Here is a 16,964-nt window from a genome sequence, read left to right on the forward strand (position 1 = left end):
ATAAGTAAATAAATATATAAATACATAGGTTTACGCCAGTTCGGGGTTGATGGGGCGGCCCTTCCCAAGACTGGGGGGAGGGGCTGCCTTCGACTTCCCCTCCCCCGTTAATGGAGAGCTGCCCCCCCTTCCTACCCAGGGGGCCCCAAACCAACCTCTTGGACGGGTCCTGGGGGGGGGGGGGAACGAGGCTGGGACCCCCGGGGCCTTTCCTTTCCCGGCCGCCCTGACCTCTGGAGGGAGGGCCTTGTGTTGTGTCGTGTTGTGGGTGCAGTGGGGCTGGAGGGGGGGGGAAACTCTCTTTGTCCTCCTCCTCCTCCTCCTCCTCCTCCGGGAACGATTTCCTCTAAGCTCTCCTCCAAATTTAGCTTCGCAAGCCTCCGACCTTGGACTAGGAGTCCCAGAATCCCGATTGCTACAGGGGGATAATGGGAGTTGCCGTTTTTAAAAGGGGGTCTGAACCGCTCGCCGCCCTCCCCAAATCCCGCTTTGCCGGAGGGGGGGGCTGTCGTCGCCTCACCTGACGAAGGGCTCTGCACAACTCAAAAGTTGGCGCGTTTGGCGAGGGCGGGGCTGCTCCGTGTCAATCAAACGGCGAACGCTCCGCCCACTCGCGGGTTCCCCTCTGGTCCGCACCGTTGTTCGGGGGGGGCGGGTGGACGAGCGAATCAACGCCGCCGAACCGGTCCTGCCCGCCCTCCCCGCCACCGCCCCTCACGGGACCCTTCCTCCCCCCGAAGGGCTCCCGCCCCAGGCCTTGTCCCTCGGGCGCCATGGCAACGGCGAAGCGGCCCTTTGGTCGACGTCGGCATCACGTGCCCGCGACGTCACCACTTGCCGTAAAAGAGAGAGGAGGCGCATGCGCACAAAGCCCCAAGAAACACCGCGCCGATGTATCCTTCAGTACGCCTGCGCCCTCGCGCGGTGTTTCGGCGCCGCGCCGCCGCGCAAGAAGGCGGTGACCAAAGCGACGCCGCTTCCGCCCTGCCGCAAGATGGCGGTGCCCTTTGTCTGTTCCGTGTCACTCTGAGCGCCGCCGGCGGCCGGGATTATGTGACGCGGGGGGATGGCAGGTGGGGGAGGGGCGTGAAACCCGGTGTGTGTATGTGGGGGGGGGCAAGGGGGGTGGGGGGCACAGGAATGGGGGGGGCGAGGGCGGGGGCTGTCAGCCAGTCCTGGGCTGGGGCAGGTGAGGAAGAGGCCCGGGGAGGGAGGGGGGGTCCTGGAGGGGCGGGGCTGGTTGGGGGCCGGCAGGGCGGGAGGAGGAGGGGGGCTCCGTCACGTGGGACCCGGTTGGGGGGGCTGTGTTGGGGGGGCAGCCGGCCTCTGAGTCACCCATTTCGCTCGGCCTGGGCCTGGCCTCTAGATGCCGCCTGAGACACCTCCGCGGGGGGTGGGGGGAGGAGGAGGGCAGGTCACCCAGGCGAGGGGTCTCCCACCTCGCCCCTGCCTTTTGGGAAAAGGGCAGAGGCTCACCCCCCCCCTCCCGCTGTCCTGGCTGAGAGATTCCTCTCAGGGAAGGATCGAGGCGACGGGGGCGGGGGGGGAGATCCATGGGGGGCAGAGGCTGCTTCTGGGGTGGAGGCGGGGGCTTCAGGAGGAGACCGGCCAGAGTTGCTGCTTTTGGTCTTCTGCCTGCCTGCTTATGAGTCGGTGGTCTTGCCTTGAGCAGGCGGGATAGGAGGGTGGAGAAAGGGGGGGGCTCCTGGAGAGGAAGGGGCTTCCAGAGGGTGTGCGCGCGGTGGGGCAGGCACGGAGGCTGAAAGCCGGCACTGGACATGGAGCCAGAGGGGCCGACACGTGAGCGAAGGGGCCGGCAGCGGTGCCGTCTTTGCTGGGCTTCTGGCTGTCAAGCGAGCGAGTGGCAGGACCTTTGAAAAGGAAACCTCAAGCCGAGGGAGGGTGCGATCTATGGAGAGAGAGGTGGGGCACATGGGATGTGCTGACGGGGGGGCCTTTGGGTCTCTCCTCAGCCATGGACTTCCCTCAGCACAGCAAGCAAGTCCTGGAGCAGTTGAACCAGCAGCGCCAGCAGGGCCTCCTCTGTGACTGCACCTTTGTGGTGGACGGCATTGACTTCAAGGCCCACAAGGCGGTGCTGGCCGCTTGCAGCGAGTACTTCAGGATGCTCTTTGTGGACCAGAAGGACGTGGTGCATCTTGATATCAGCAATGCTGCAGGTGGGTCCAGGAGAGAGGGGCCAGGCCAGTTGTGGGGACCCCGGGAGGAAGCCGGTTGCCTTTGTGCCCGGGCTCCTGTCTGCCAGGAGGGATGGATGCACCTTGTTCTGCTCCAGCCACGTGGATGCCTGTGAGTCCAGTAACAGCACAAAGGGCAGGGAATAAGCAGAGACGGTCTTTGAGGACCAGCTGCTCTCCATGATGGGGTGGGCAGATGGGGGTTATCGCCTTTCTGCAGGGCAGGGCAGGCATCTGTCAGGAGCCCTCGCCATCGGCCGGGAGGGTTGGGCACTAATGGGGGGCTGCCACAGGGAAACCGCCCCGGGCTAATGCCCCTTTTTATGCTAGGCTGCCTAGCCCGACTGGACTGTCAGGTCCTGGAATCCTGTCCAAAATGGGCTCCGCTCCATCTGGGAAGGGAGGAGGGTGGGCTGCCCCTCCGGTCCTCATCGCCACCCCACCCCCCGGCCTCTCTCGCAGGTCTGGAGCAGGTGCTGGAGTTCATGTACACGGCCAAGCTGAGCCTGAGCCTGGAGAACGTGGAGGACGTCCTGGCGGTGGCTGGCTTCCTCCAGATGCAGGAGGTGATTGGCGCCTGCAATGCCCTGCGGGCCCTCTCAGCCCCCGCGGGGAACAGCAGCCCTTGCCTAGAGGCCCCGGTCGCAGCTGGTAAGGAGAGGGCTTCCTGCTTCCTCCTGGCATCCTTGCCTTTGCAGGGGCATCGGTCGGGCTTGGCAGGGCTGGGCCTTTAAGGAGAAAGGGAGTCATTCTCGCCCTCAGGGAGCCTTCCTTGGGTTGGGCTTCAGCCAGGCTCTTCTGATGCCCTCAAGGGTCAGGTGGGGCGGTCCCAGCAGCTGTGAGACCTGCCGACTCAGGGAGGCCCTTTGGCTTTCTTGAGGCACCTGGAGAAAACCTCCCCCCCCCCCACGGATTCCTCAAGCAAGGCTTAGGCGGCTGGGCATTTCTTTGCCCTGATTCCACGCCAGGGCCTCTGTGATCCTTCTGCGGAGGATTGCCCCCCTCCCCGACCATTTCCCAGATGGGGAAGGTGGGCCACTGACAGCCCCCTTTTTGTGTCTGCTGGAGAGGATGGGAAGGCGCAAAGGGCCACGAGTGTGTCCTAGTTGGTTTGGGTCCCCTTTCTTTCCCAGGGCCGGAGAAGAGAGCCTTTGGGCAGAAGGACGAGCCAGAGCCCTCCTGCGAGGCGGGGGAAACAGGGCCAGGGCCAGAGAGCTGCCACAGCAGCCGCCACCGCCACCCGAAAGCGGAGGCCATGGAGGAGCCCCCGGAGGCGGCGGAGGTGGCAGTTGCGAGGGCAGCAGAGGGAGAAGAGGGCAGAGCCCTTGGCAAGGGGCCAGGTGAGTGCCAGGGAACCAAGGCCTGCGAGCAGATCCATGCCTCAGGAGGGGCAACTCTTTTTCACTCAACCTCTGCCATTTTGTGCCTTTTTTTTCACCGCTCGGTGCTGCAGCAGAGTTGGTGGAGAATGGAGAAGGGGTGGCTTTCACCCTGCCTCCTGGAGGGGGTGCTGGGGGGGTGGGGTCGCCCGGGTGCCCCTGTGTGTGTCTTTCCGGTAACCCTGTCCAGAGGCAGGCATCCTATCGCCAGGCTTTCATGGCTAATTTTTTTCTCCTTTCTCCCTTTTGGTGTGGCTTCGCTTTCCAACCAAGGGAGGGGCTGCCACCCTGGCCGCAGCGGGGGGGGGCCTGTTCCCCACCGTGGGACAGGATCAGTTTCCCTTCCCTTCTTTTCCTCGCTCTTGCCGCCCAGGTGCCTTGCTCTTGTTTCTCTGGCCCTTTTTGAGGGCTCAGGTTGCCACGGCTGCCCCTTCCTTGCAGGTGCAGAGAAGGCTGTGGAAGGTGCCGATGCTACTCCTGCCGCCCCTTCCTCCTCCTCCTCCTCCTCCTCCTCTGCTGCCGCCGCCGCCGCCGCTGGCGTCCCTGAGACCCTACGGCTGGAAGGGGCCTCCCCGGGTGAAGCCAGTGCCACTTCAACGCACCTTCCCGTAGGGACCGCCGAGGCAGGTGGGTGGCTGCAGCTGTGACGTGGAGCTTGCATCCTGGAAGGGGGCAGGGTGGGGGAGGGGGTCCGGAGAAGGGCCCCAGGATCCAGCCTCTTGCCTGCTCACATCAGCTTCGTTCCTGTCTTCTTTGCTGCTTTTTGAGCTCTCTGTGCTGGAATCTCTTGTAGCGAGATCTTATCGTTTATGAGTATATCTTATATACAGTACCTCCATCTTGTGTTTAGTTTAGAGCTGGTCCCTCCTGCTATCCCCCCCCTTTTTTTTTCCTTTCTCCCTCTACTATCTTTGACCCTCTGGCTAGAACTCTGCCCAGCTTCTTCACCTTTCTGTTCCTACTGGTCCTCCAGAGCCCTCCGCCTTGAAGCTCCCAGCAGAGATGGAGACGGAGAGGGAGACGGGAGGACAGCAGGAGGAGGAGGAGGAGAGGGGCCTTCCCTCTGAGGCGGAAGTGGATGCCAAGCCCACAGAGCCCAGGCCAGCCCTGTTGGCCAATGGCAGCGCCCCTGAGGAGGTGGAGGCAGGGGGCACCGACCCTGGGCTGGAGAACCCAGGAGAAGCCAGGCTGCTCCGCTCAGGAACCTACAGCGACCGGACGGAGTCCAAGACCTACGGCTCCATCACACACAAGTGTGAGGTGAGAAGGCAGCCTGAGGGAGAGAGAATATGGGGCCCCCTTGCGGAGACGTCCTTGGCCCTGCCTTGGGCAGGCAGCTCCCCAGGGTGGGAAGAAGAGTCGTGCCAAGGGGACGTGGCTTTTCCACGGAGGGGCCCTGGCCTGACTCAAGGTGGGGAGCAGAGGGTGGGCCAGAACCGGTGGCTCACGGGACCAAAATAACCTCACATTTCTCGGACGGATAAGGGAGGGGAAGATGTAACGCCTCCATGACGTTCAAGCAAGGTGTGGAGGGAGGAGGGCCACTTGGGGGGGGGGAGCCTTGTCCCCCACCAACTTCCTGCCTCACCATTTGGATAATGCAGAATGAATCCCAAGCTGGCTCTTGCATCCAAGCCAAGCTTGCTGTTGAGCCAACATGCAACTCTTGCGGTGTGTGTGCGGGGCTCGGGGAGGTGGTTTACAAAGATCTGACTTGGAACGGGGTTCTTGTGACTCCCTTTCTTCCGCCCCACCCCCAGGACTGTGGCAAGGAATTCACGCACACTGGGAACTTTAAGCGCCACATCCGGATCCACACGGGGGAGAAGCCCTTCTCCTGCCGGGAGTGCAGCAAAGCCTTCTCGGACCCAGCAGCCTGCAAAGCCCACGAGAAGACACACAGGTGCGTGGGGTTTGCGTGTGCATGCATGCGCAGGGCCAGAGGCCAGCAAGGCTCATCTGGGGCATCAGGCGATGACTGCGTCTGGCCTTGGCAGGCGGTGGGTTTGGGGGCGACGTCTCAGGCCTCCCGAAGGCAAGGTGGTGAAAGGGCGCCTAGCTGTGTTGTCTGGCTGCTCTTTGGGTGTGTGTGTCTCTGCCTGTCTGTCTGTCTTGGGGGGGGGGCTGGGGAAGGGCCTTGTTGAGTGTGGCTCCTGCCCCCTCCCAGCCCACTGAAGCCGTACAGCTGCGAAGAGTGCGGGAAGAGCTACCGCCTGATCAGCCTCCTGAACCTGCACAAGAAGCGGCACACGGGGGAGGCCAAGTACCGCTGCGAGGATTGCGGGAAGCTCTTCACCACCTCGGGCAACCTGAAGCGCCACCAGCTGGTCCACAGCGGCGAGAAGCCCTACCAGTGCGACTACTGCAGCCGCTCCTTCTCGGATCCCACGTCCAAGATGCGCCACCTGGAGACCCACGACACGGACAAGGAGCACAAGTGCCCCCACTGCGAGAAGAAATTCAACCAGGTGAGGAGAGGAGAGCCCTCCCCCCGCTTGGAGGGGCTGGGAGGAGCGCCTCGCCGTGGCCTCCCCACCCCTCGGCTCACGGCCTGCCTCCCCCTCCCCCATTTGCTGGCAGGTTGGGAACCTCAAGGCGCACCTGAAGATCCACATTGCCGATGGGCCCCTGAAGTGCCGGGAGTGCGGGAAGCAGTTCACCACATCAGGTAAGGGGGCAGAAGGGGAGGGGGGCAGCTGCCTCTCTTTCAGGCGGGGGCAGACGCTCTGGGAATCCACGGCTGGGCAGGGATTTCCTTTCCACTCTAGGAGCCCCCCCCCATCATACAACCAGTGTGGACTATCTGCTCTAACAGCGGCTGGGAGCTCCCCCCCCATTTTAGAGGACAGCGGCCTCTCCTTGAAGTGTGGTCCTTCGTTTTGGGGCCACCCGCTCCCGTTCACGGCCCTGGGGCAGGGGGGAGGAACCACGTCATCCCCTCTCCTGCTCCAGGGGGTGGTGGGGAGGTTTCTTGGCACTGCCCCCTGTGCCCTCCGAGACGGTACCTTCCACAAGCCCACTTTCAGTTGCAGGGCCATCGGTCTCTGCTGTGCAACGGGGACCGAGATTCAGTCCAAGGCCCCCCACCCCACCCCTGGCGCATGCCTCCCCAGCTTTTCATGCCTCTTCCTCTCAAACCCCCCCTCCACACCATTCAGGCAACCTGAAGCGGCACCTCCGCATCCACAGTGGGGAGAAGCCCTACATCTGTGTCCACTGCCAGCGCCAGTTTGCAGACCCCGGGGCTCTCCAGCGCCACATCCGCATCCACACAGGTCAGCCTTGGTCCAGGGGTGGGGAGGCAGCCAGGAGAGGAAGGGGGCTGGGCTGGTGGTGGTGGTGGTGGAGGGGTGCTTGAGTTTGGGGCAGAATCTGGCTTTTGCCCCTGGGAGCAAGCCACCCCCACCCCACCCCACCCCACCCAGATTGGGAAACCTGCTTCCACCAGAGAGCAAAGTTTAGCCTTCAGGTTAACGTTCCAGCCTCGGCAGGTGCTCGGAGGCCTCTTTCCTTTGAGAGGCCTGGCCTGGCTGGGCTCTGGCTGGGGCTGCCGCCGTCCTCCTCGCTTCCCTTCCCCTGTCGTTTTTCTGTAGGCGAGAAGCCGTGCCGGTGCCTGATCTGCGGCAAAGCCTTCACCCAGGCCAGCTCCCTCATTGCGCACGTGCGCCAGCACACTGGGGAGAAGCCTTATGTCTGCGAGCGCTGCGGCAAAAGGTGACGGTCTCCTGGGACCACCGTCTTGGGCAGGGTGGGCCGGCGCCTTCCCAGCTGTTGGCTTGGCCAAGGATGGCTGCCGGCTGATGTGCACCATGCCTTCCTTCCACACCGGTCGGTGTTTCTGAGATATGACAACAACTAGGTAACATTACTGGGCATGGCCTCCTCCTCCTCCTCCTCCTGATCTGCCCCCTTTCCTCCTTGCCAGGTTTGTCCAGTCCAGCCAGTTGGCAAACCACATTCGGCATCATGACAACATTCGGCCCCACAAGTGCAACGTCTGCAACAAAGCCTTTGTGAATGTGGGCGATCTTTCCAAGCACATCATCATCCACACAGGTGAGTCACGGCAGCTGCGGGGAGACATTTCCTCCCTTCCCCGAACCCCAGATGTGTGTGCAGGGCGGTGGTTTCCGGCTTGTCAAAAAGGATACTGGAAAGGTGAGGGAAGGCCCTGGAAACAAAAAAACCACCAGAGGACCAGGAGAGAAGCAAAGAGCCAAAGGTTTGTCGTCTCGGGCGCTTCAAGAGTCCCGTGTTTTATCGGGTACAAGCTTTCACATAAGCTTGTGTAAAGGTTTGCCCACGTGGGCAACGCCTGGTGACCGGAGGAAGCAGGCGGCTCTTGGGGGAAGGCGATGCCTGAATGGTACCAGCTCCGTTCCTGCTCTCGTGCAGGTGAGAAGCCCTTCCTGTGCGAGAGGTGTGGCCGTGGCTTCAACCGGGTCGACAACCTCCGCTCCCACGTCAAGACAGTCCATCAGGGCAAAGCCGGGATGAAGCTGCTAGAGGCCGAAGGAGACGACGTCGATATTGTCACGGTGGCCTCCGACGAGATGGTGACGCTGGCCACGGAGGCCCTGGCGGCCACGGCCGTCACGCAGCTCACAGGTGAGTCAAGGGACAGGAGCTCAGAGGGAGGCTGTCCTTGGGATTCTCGGGCGGGTTCCAGGGTTGAAGATCCGCATGTTGTCGCCCCCGGGACTGGTCTGGAATCTGTGCAAGGTTTGCCCTTTCCCTCACTTTATTCGGCCTCGGGCATCTTGGACAAATGAATCTGGCGCCAAGCAGTCACAACGTCTCGCTTCTGACATCACACTCACTGCGTGCTGAGAGTGTTGGATTTACACAAAGCTGGACAGGACCTACCGCTCCTGGAGGCCCTTCCTGGGGGCTGCCCTCTGTGGAGCTGATGTGAATTAAAGCCGAAAGCACAGAGGAGAGCCAAAACCCCACTTCCCGCAGGGTGCTGGTGGTCTTGGGTCTCTTTGCCCTTCCAAAGGTCAGGGTGGACACCCCTCCCCTGCAGGACAGCCTTTACTCAAGCAATAGCTTCCCCATCCCCTTCCATCTCTTCCGCCCCCCCTCCGGCCCCCAGTCCTGTCTCCCTGCTTTCAGCTGCTCCCGATCCTGAAAGGAAGGGCAGCAGTCAAAGAGGGGGCTGGCCGGCTGGCCCAGGTGATCTCTAACTCCCCCCTCCCCTTCCCTCCCTCGGCAGTGGTCCCTGTAGCGGCTCCGGTGACGGCAGACGAGACGGAAGCACTGAAGGCTGAGATCACGAAAGCGGTGAAACAGGTGCAAGAGGCAGGTGAGTTTCCTGGCTGGTGCCCTGGGATGGTTCCCTTGCCGGTGGGGAAGGAGCTTCCTGCTGCAAATCTTCGGGGCCTGTCTTCTTTACAGATGCCAAGGGCCTGGCAACATAAATGTTGCCACAGGGGGGCAGCACATCCCAGCCTGATGAAACATCCCTGCTCTGTGCTCTCTCGCCCCTTTTCCTCAAGAGCCCCTAAGATTGCAAGGGAGGTCCTGCAGGAACAAAAACCAAGTGGGTGTGTTTTCTGCAGCATAAATTTTCATGGCCCACACGAAGCTTCCTTCAGTGAACTCGGGCCTTTGGTCCATTTGCCCAGAATTGCCGAGAGGCTTCTCTGGTGGTCACTGGCCACCCCTGAGCCGCCTGGCGAGCCTCTCTCAAAGACCGCCTGCCTTGGTTAAACAGCCTCCTCAGTCGCACACCCACACCGCCACCCGGTGTTCTCGCCTCACAGCCCTCTTTGGGACATGGCTTTGAAGAAACAGGAATGACCCGACCCCCCCTCCCCGTGCTTTGCATGCCAGCATTTGGGATTTTTTGGGGGGGGGGGGAGTAAGAAGGCAAGTGACGACTGCTCTAAAAGGGGAAGAGATCCATTCCATGGAGGTTTGTCCCTCGGCAGCGCCTGTGTTCATTCCCACCCCAGTAGCAGAGGAACACTAAAGGGAGGGTGCGGTGGTGCCCACATGCTGCTGGCAGTCTTTTCCCCCATGTGGCCTCTTGCTGCCCAACTGGGGGCACAGCGTGCAGCCTTTGGCCCCACCCAGCCCGGGGGCTGACCTCCTTCTGTCTTTCCAGACCCCAACACCCAAATCCTCTACGCCTGTGACTCCTGCGGAGAGAAGTTCCTGGACGCCAACAGCCTGGCCCAGCACGTGCGCATCCACACCGCCCAGGCCCTGGTCATGTTTCAGGCCGACACGGACTTTTACCAGCAATATGGGGCGGCCACTGCCTGGCAGGCAGAGCAGGTCATCCCATCGGGGGATCTCCTCTTCCGCACCCGGGACGGGAGCGAGGCCCCGCAGGCGGCAGAGTGAAAGTGGCCGTGCCGCCGTCTCCCCCCAGCACCTGAGGGAGCAGAGAAGCAATGGGGCCCTGGCTTGATGCGGAGGCTGCAGCTCAGGTTGCCTCCCCCCCCCAACTCCCTCAGACCGTGGAAGGGAGGAGGGTGGTTTGGTTCGGCGAGCAATCAGGCCCTTTCTCCTGCGCTCCGTCACAAGCTGTTCTTGAAAGGAGAAAAAAAAATGCTGAGCAGGATTGCTATAAAGAAGAGACATTTCTGTATGGGAGAGGATCACCACCTGTGTTAATATGTAGAGGAAATAAATGCCATTATTTTCTAAGCTCTGTTTAAAAAACATTAGCCAGGTGCAGCCTTTGTTCAGACCCAACTGGATGCTCAGGCTTCAGTGTGAGGGTGGCCTTCACTTCCAGTGCATGCTTGAAAATATGGCACAAAAAGGCAGAGGAGGGAAGGGAAACAGCCGTTTTGGGGTCTTTTCATTCCTGACACTCCAGTCACTTTTTTTTGGGGGGGGGGGTGTTAACCTGGCCAATCCCCCCCCTGCAGCCTTGAGCATTTGAAGACCATGGTTCCTTCTGAAGCAGAACTGGATTATCGAAAGCCTTTCTTCCTCTCATCTATGCCTATCCCACTTTGCTATAGGAAAGGACTCCCCAATCCCCATTTGCTAACTGATCGCTTAGGAATCAAGCAGCAAAACTACTGAAAAGTCCCAAACTACTGAGTTCAATGCATTAGCTCTCCTTCATCAGAGTAACGGGACACTTGCTGGCTGCACCACCTCAGAATCATGGACACACCAGAAGCAGCTGCCTAGCTGGCACAGCAAGAGGGAGGATGCCGGAGTGAGGGGAGGGGGGGCGCAATTCCCAGGTTTCCACCAGCCCATAGAAAGGCAAGACAGGGAAAGTTTCTGCTACTGCTTTGGCACCAACTGCAGTCAGATTTCTGACCGGCACCTTCTGCATGCAGAGCATCTCTGGATCTGTTCTTTGAGCCCTGGCCCTGGCCCTTCCTCTACCACCTGCAGGATACACACCCGGGTCGTTCTAAACCGCTCTACATTTTGATAAGCAATTTAAACAAGCCACACCTTTCTGCTCCAGAAATACAAAGGGGAAAACAAAAGGCACCGCTGGGTGAAAACCAACTTGCAAATGGTCACAACAGCCAACACAATTCTGTTTTTGAAGAGCTACACATTCAATTTCTCAGCGGCACTGGAGCCTCATGAATAGCAGGTCCTTCACTGGGATCCCAGTGGAACACCTCTGGCCTAGACGTCACCTGCACTTTGGAACACTACTATTGAACTGATCCTTGGAGGGTGATTCAAAAACTGAAGCCACCATGCCCAGGCTCCCACCTGCTCCTCCCACTTTTTAAATTTTATTTTAGTGCAGATCATCTGCTGTCTTCTTCCTCACGCACCTCAACAGATCACCTTTCCCTGTTACAAGAAAGGAGTCCATATTTCAGATTTTTTGCTGCTATGAATTCTTGATACACGAGCCCTAAAATTAAGAGGATGGAAATCGGAAGCTAAACAAATTCATTTCAAAACTAATGTTCAAAAGGGTTCAAAACTAAAGAGGCTTCCACAGCCAAAGCTGGTGGGACTGTGTGTCGTTAACCACACGGCACCCTTACTACTGGAATGTTTTGTATTTTTTAATAAAGTTTGTAATCCAATGGACACACAAAACAAAACTGCGCTGAGAAAACAGTTCCATAAATTAAGTGTTAGGAGGAGGAGGACAGGGCCAGAAAGATAAAAAGTCTGTACAAGTGTATAACACTTCCACATGTTGAGAGGCAGCCGCAAAGGTGGGGAGGGAACCATGTCTAAATGAAGCGCACTTACAAATGAGTGACAAATACAAAGTCTGAGTATGAAAATAAGATTTTCTCTGAAAACACATTTTTTTGGCACAGATTAAAAAAAAGTTATGTTGTGGGGATCAGATTTCTTTTAAGTCAGTTTTATATGTGTGTGTATATATATATATACATATACATATACATATATATATATATATATATATATATATACATATACATATATATATATATATATATATATACATATACATATATATATATATATAGTTTATATACACCCACCCACAGAGTCCTGCAATATCCTGCCGAGAAGGAAAATATAGCTCTCCCTTTTGTGTTTTGCTTTTGGTGTAAACTGCACATCCCAGACGGAGGGGCACGAGGCAACTGCAGCATCGGGGTTGGGTGGAGGCTGATGGGGCAGTTCAAGGAGCAAGGGAGGAACAACTGGGAGAATCAAGCACTCTGTGTATGTGTGTGTGTGTCAGGGAGGAAAGGAACGGTGTGAAATGCTCCTCGACCCGCTGACAGGTGCACCACCTCCCAGGTCTTGCATCTCTCTCACAAGTCCAGTGTGTCCGTCCGCCGGCTGGATGAGTGTACTGAGACTGCCACCCGGGATGCCACAACACACCTCTCAGCTGTGCAAAGGTCCAAAGCCACTAAACTAGTGCAAAGGCAGTTCTGGTTCCTTTTCCGTGCTTTTGAAACTTATTCCCTCCATGTTGAAAAGACTTCCTTTTGTCTCCTCAAAGAGGAGGCGCGACAAGCCCGGCTCGGGCTGCCTCACTGAGCCCCTCGGGTGACCGCCTTCGCTGAAGCAAAATGTAAACATACAAGCCAGTGGGGGGCACCACCCCATGAGCATTTGGCCAAGGCCCCAGAGGTGGGGGTGGGGGCCGGAGGAGCCCCTTCCTCTCTTCCTTCTTTCCTTCTACTGAGTCCACCCTTCCATCGTCCGTTGCCTCTGTTTTTGCTATAGGGCCTTGGAGGGGGGAAAAGACAGGTCCACAACTCATCCGCTGCTCAGACCGAGGCAATGACAATCATGAGGTGAGGAGAGATGTTGGAGATGCTGGCCAGGAGGTCTGGGGCCAGGCGGGAGAGGTGGTTCTCTGAGAATTCGCAGGGCGGGAAGATCTGCAGAACATACGCCGGCTGAAAGACAGCAAGGAGCAGAGTCAGGAAGGGGGGGGGGACCCAGCCCGACCCTGGGCCACTGAGAGCTTGAGGCCCAGAGGGTAAGAGGGAGGGACAGAACAATGAACAGAGCCCCCCTTGCTCATTTTCAGGCCCTCCCCCTCAATAACTCTCCCATAGAAATGTCTGGAAAATATTGGGGGAATGTTGAAGCATTTAGGAACCTTGAAAAAAACTGGATAACCTCCTTTTTTCATTGAAATGAGGAAAATGCTTGCTGGAGTAAAATGCTTTTACTCACTCAAAATGCCAAGAATCACAACGTGAATGTAGGGTGATGTACCAAATGAGAGGCCATGGATGCCCGTGCAAAGCCAGTCCCTCAGAGAAGCAGGGAGGGGGGGGCTTCGCATTGCCCGTGGACTGCCAAGCCAGAGGGGGCAGGTGTTTGCCCTTCGGCAGGCTCAGGGACTAGGCGCTCTCTCTCTCTCTCTCTCTAGACAGTCGAACAAGGCAAGGGTAGGATTGAAAGCCTGCCTACCTGAGGGGCAGGTAAAATCCCACCCAAAAACAAGAGAGACCTGTTCTCTGTACCTGGTTGGAGCCTGGATTGGGAACGTTGATGATGCCGGCGGCTTGCTTGGCCTGTAGGTAGCTGATGAAAGCGGCCTTGAGTGACTCCGTCTGGCTCACCACATCCTCTTGGTCTCGGCCGCAAGGCAAGGCCAGCAGCAGGCAGTAATCACTCTCCACCTAGAAGACACGAGGCCACCAGCTGACGGAGGGGCTCAAGGGGCCCCCCATGGTCTGCCTACCCGTTGGGCAAGGGATGCTGCTCCTGCCCGGGCTGCAGGGAAGGTCCCTCCTGGACCACTCGGGGAACCAAGGTGGGCTCCTCTTCCGGGGCACAGCCCGATCAGTGGCCAGCACAGACTTTGGACTATACTTGCAAGCAACCACCAAGAATGCCTACTCCCACCAAGATCTACCTGTGTCACCCGCGCGAGCCAGGAGGTGAGGCTGAGGAGCCTAACGCCGAGGGAGGCCTGGAAGGAGAAGACAAGAAATCGGGCCTTCTCGGCGGTGGCTCCTCGCCTCTGGAATAACCTCCCTCCTAATATTTGCGCGGCTCCCTCGCTGGGCATTTTCAAAAAACAACTAAAAACATTGATGTTTCGGCAGGCCTTCCCCTTTGTCAGTTCCTGACTTCCCCTTTCCTTCCACTCCCTAGTTCTGTCCCATCTTGCTATAAGCTTTCCTATGTAAAATTGCTTTTAATTATATCGTTGTTCGTTTGTATTGTTGTAAGCCGCCTAGAGTAATCTTAATTGATTAGAAAGGCGGGATAAAAATAAAATAAATAAATAAATAAACGTATGGCTCTTATCGCAAGGGACGTGGTGGCGCTGTGGGCTAAACCCCAGAAGCCTGTGCTGCAGGGTCAGAAGACCAAGCAGTCGTAAGATCGAATCCACGCGACGGAGTGAGCGCCCGTTGCTTGTCCCAGCTCCCGCCAACCTAGCGGTTCGAAAGCATGCAAATGCGAGTAGATAAATAGGTACCATCTTGATGGGAAGGTAAACAGCGTTCCGTGTCTAAATCACACTGGCCATGTGACCACGGAAAGATTGTCTTCGGACAAACGCTGGCTCTATGGCTTGAAGAGCGGGATGAGCGCCGCCCCCTAGAGTCGGACACGACTGGACAAAAATTGTCAAGGGGAACCTTTACCTTTACCTTTATGGCTCTTATCTAACCTTACTGGGCCCTCTTCTGTTTGTTGACCACTCCAACCAGTGGCACACATATTCAACCTGATGTTGCCAATCCAGGGCAAGGAGCTGTGTGGGGATACCTGCCGCCTTCTTGGTGACACGTAGGGCAAAACACACGGTTCCCTCCCAAGCTTGTTTTATCTTAACGAGCCAAAAGAGGCAGAGAAGGTCGTCCTGTGAGTGTGGGTTTCTGCAGGAGCCTCCTCTTCCCCATTCCTGCTCCACCCTTGAGACAAATCCTTGGCTCTTTCCTGAAACCACCCAAACCCTGCCCACACTTCCAATGGAAACGGCCCAGGGCGCAACAGCCGTTCTCTTCTGCCAACTAAGTGGGGGGGGGGGGGCTGAGATCAACCTCACAGGAGCACCTCGGATGGCCAGAAGGGAAACCAGGGCACCAGAGGGGGCCCCTTACCATCATCCTGCGGGCCACGCCTTCCAGCTGTGATGCTTCTAGTCTCATGCGCTGGGCAATCCTCAGGGGGGGCCCTCCCTCTGGGGCGGGCAGGGAGCGGTGGGCCAGGACGTTGTTGCCGGAGACAAAGTGCAGCTGGACGGCCGCCGTGTCGTTCTTCAGCGCCAGCAGCCCTTGCCACACAATGGGGTACTTCTGCAAAAGGAGAAGCATGTGAAGGGGGAGAAATCTCAGAGGCAACAGGAGGACTCAGGAGGCCGGCATAGGAAGACAGGCAGGACACAGCACTGGGGGGGGGGGGCAGGGGAAGCCACCCTCTCTTCTCCTGGCACCAATAGGCCATGGCCTAGAGAGAGCCTGCCCCCTTAGCCATGGGACCTACCAGCTCCCCCTCTGCCTGCAGTAAAGTCCCAGTTCATGTCCCCCTGCTTCTGCCCCATGGCTGCTGCCCTCCTCCCAAGGAAAGTGGGAAAGGATTCCTGAGGCTTTGCCCTCTCTGCCCCGGCCCCTACTAGAACATCCACAGTTAAAAGCCGACTCACGGTCAGAAGCTGGACCATGTCCACGGGCCTCTGGGAAACAGTGTGAGCGGCTGGGTCGAGTTTGAGCACCGACTGGGGTTCGGGCCGTGAGACAAGCAGCCCTGAAGGAGCGGCAGCGGGCCCGGCGGTGGTTGGGACGAACAAGGAGGTCTTCTGCAGGGAGGCCTGGTGGGGCGACGGGAGCTCCTGCTTGACCGAAACAGCCACGGGGGACGGGAAGGAGGTCTGGCTCGCTTCTGCCTGGCCTCGCGGGAGGTGCAAGTGCGGTTCCATCTGCTGCAGGTGCCGGCTGACGGCCGAATGGTGGGTGGGGTCTGGGCCTGCCGCCTGGGCCCCCTTCGGCTCCTGGGAGAGCTGGGGAGTCTTGCTGTGAGCCGGCTGGTTGGGGTGCGAGTGTTCCCCTTCCGGAAGGCCCTGCGGGGGGGGGGGAGAAGCAGCAGCAAAAGCAAGTGGGGTGAGGGGAGAAGGCCACGCAGGGCAGGCCCCCCCATCCCCCTCCCTCAAATAGAGCTGGAGGAGGGTCTCCTCTGCCACCAGTCCCTCCCAGAAGGAAGGAGGCAAAAGACAAGGGTTTCTGGTTTTGGCTCAGCCTGATCCTTCCTGTCTGGGAAGAGCAGGGGGAACAAGGGAGACCGTGGTGGCCAGACCTCCACGGCCTCTGGGTTCCCATGCCTCGGCCTTCAATCCTGGCTTACAGAAGGAAGGACTCTACGAGGGCTCCATGGGGCTGGCGTTTTTGGATAGGATGAGGGTCTTCCCCTTACCTGAGAGGGGGTCATGCTCCGGGAAGGCAGGCCGATCGGCGAAGCCCCAGAGAAGGGTGGGTGGCCCAGCTGAGCGGCCGGATGGTAGCTCCTCATGTCGCTGTAGACGGTCCGGTAGTCGTGGAAGGAGCTCCCCGTGGGATGCATAATTTGTACGCCATGAGGGACGACCACTGGCTGCGTCAAGGGCAGCCCCGGGAGCTGGCTGCTCAGGAGCCGAGATTCACTGTGGGGAGAGTGCGCCATCTTGACCTCCGACGCCTTGGGCGTCTCTTTGCCCGACTGCAGCGTCTTGGTGGCTGGAGGAGTCTTCACTGACCGCCCCTCTGGCGTCCTGGACTGCCGGCTCTCCGGGTGGTGGTCGCTGCCCACGGCGGCCATGTGCGGGTGCATCATCATCCTCACGTCCCGGGGTACGTTGTATTGGTCGAGCCGGAGACCCGTGGGATGCATGCGGTAGTCCGGCTGCATCACCAGAACGTCCGACTGCACCGGGGCTGATCCCCGGCACACTGGGTGGTGGTAGTGCATCTCCTCCTCGGAGGAATGCTGGGAAGACAGAGATGGCATG

At 58.9% G+C, this 16,964-nt stretch overlaps 2 protein-coding genes across 3 annotated transcripts in view; one reads left to right on the top strand and one right to left on the bottom strand.

Moving 5' to 3' along the window:
* Positions 1–923: 923 nt before the first annotated feature.
* On the top strand, positions 924–10,234 carry ZBTB17 (zinc finger and BTB domain containing 17). 2 transcript variants are annotated; one of them, XM_072977386.2, is made up of 15 exons: positions 924–1,073; positions 1,974–2,180; positions 2,661–2,849; positions 3,332–3,538; positions 4,019–4,204; positions 4,551–4,837; positions 5,338–5,480; positions 5,745–6,045; positions 6,158–6,245; positions 6,736–6,852; positions 7,171–7,291; positions 7,503–7,633; positions 7,973–8,185; positions 8,793–8,882; positions 9,687–10,234. In XM_072977386.2, exons 1-15 carry the CDS (start codon positions 1,067–1,069, stop codon positions 9,926–9,928), a joined length of 2,529 nt encoding a protein of 842 aa, XP_072833487.2. In that variant the 5' UTR covers positions 924–1,066; the 3' UTR covers positions 9,929–10,234. The 2 variants fall into 2 exon arrangements, with proteins under 2 accessions (XP_072833487.2, XP_072833488.2); XM_072977387.2 differs by lacking the exon at positions 4,019–4,204.
* A 1,334-nt stretch (positions 10,235–11,568) lies between these two features.
* Positions 11,569–16,964, bottom strand: part of SPEN (spen family transcriptional repressor) — a 55,816-nt gene continuing 50,420 nt past the window's right edge. Inside the window, 5 exon segments of the mRNA XM_072977382.2 lie at positions 11,569–12,915; positions 13,492–13,650; positions 15,088–15,282; positions 15,630–16,043; positions 16,394–16,963. Coding sequence (XP_072833483.2) covers positions 12,784–12,915; positions 13,492–13,650; positions 15,088–15,282; positions 15,630–16,043; positions 16,394–16,963 — 1,470 coding nt within the window. The 3' untranslated portion in view covers positions 11,569–12,783.

This window comes from Pogona vitticeps, chromosome 7 (genome assembly GCF_051106095.1).
Source record: "Pogona vitticeps strain Pit_001003342236 chromosome 7, PviZW2.1, whole genome shotgun sequence".
In the NCBI taxonomy this organism is placed as follows: domain Eukaryota; kingdom Metazoa; phylum Chordata; class Lepidosauria; order Squamata; family Agamidae; genus Pogona; species Pogona vitticeps.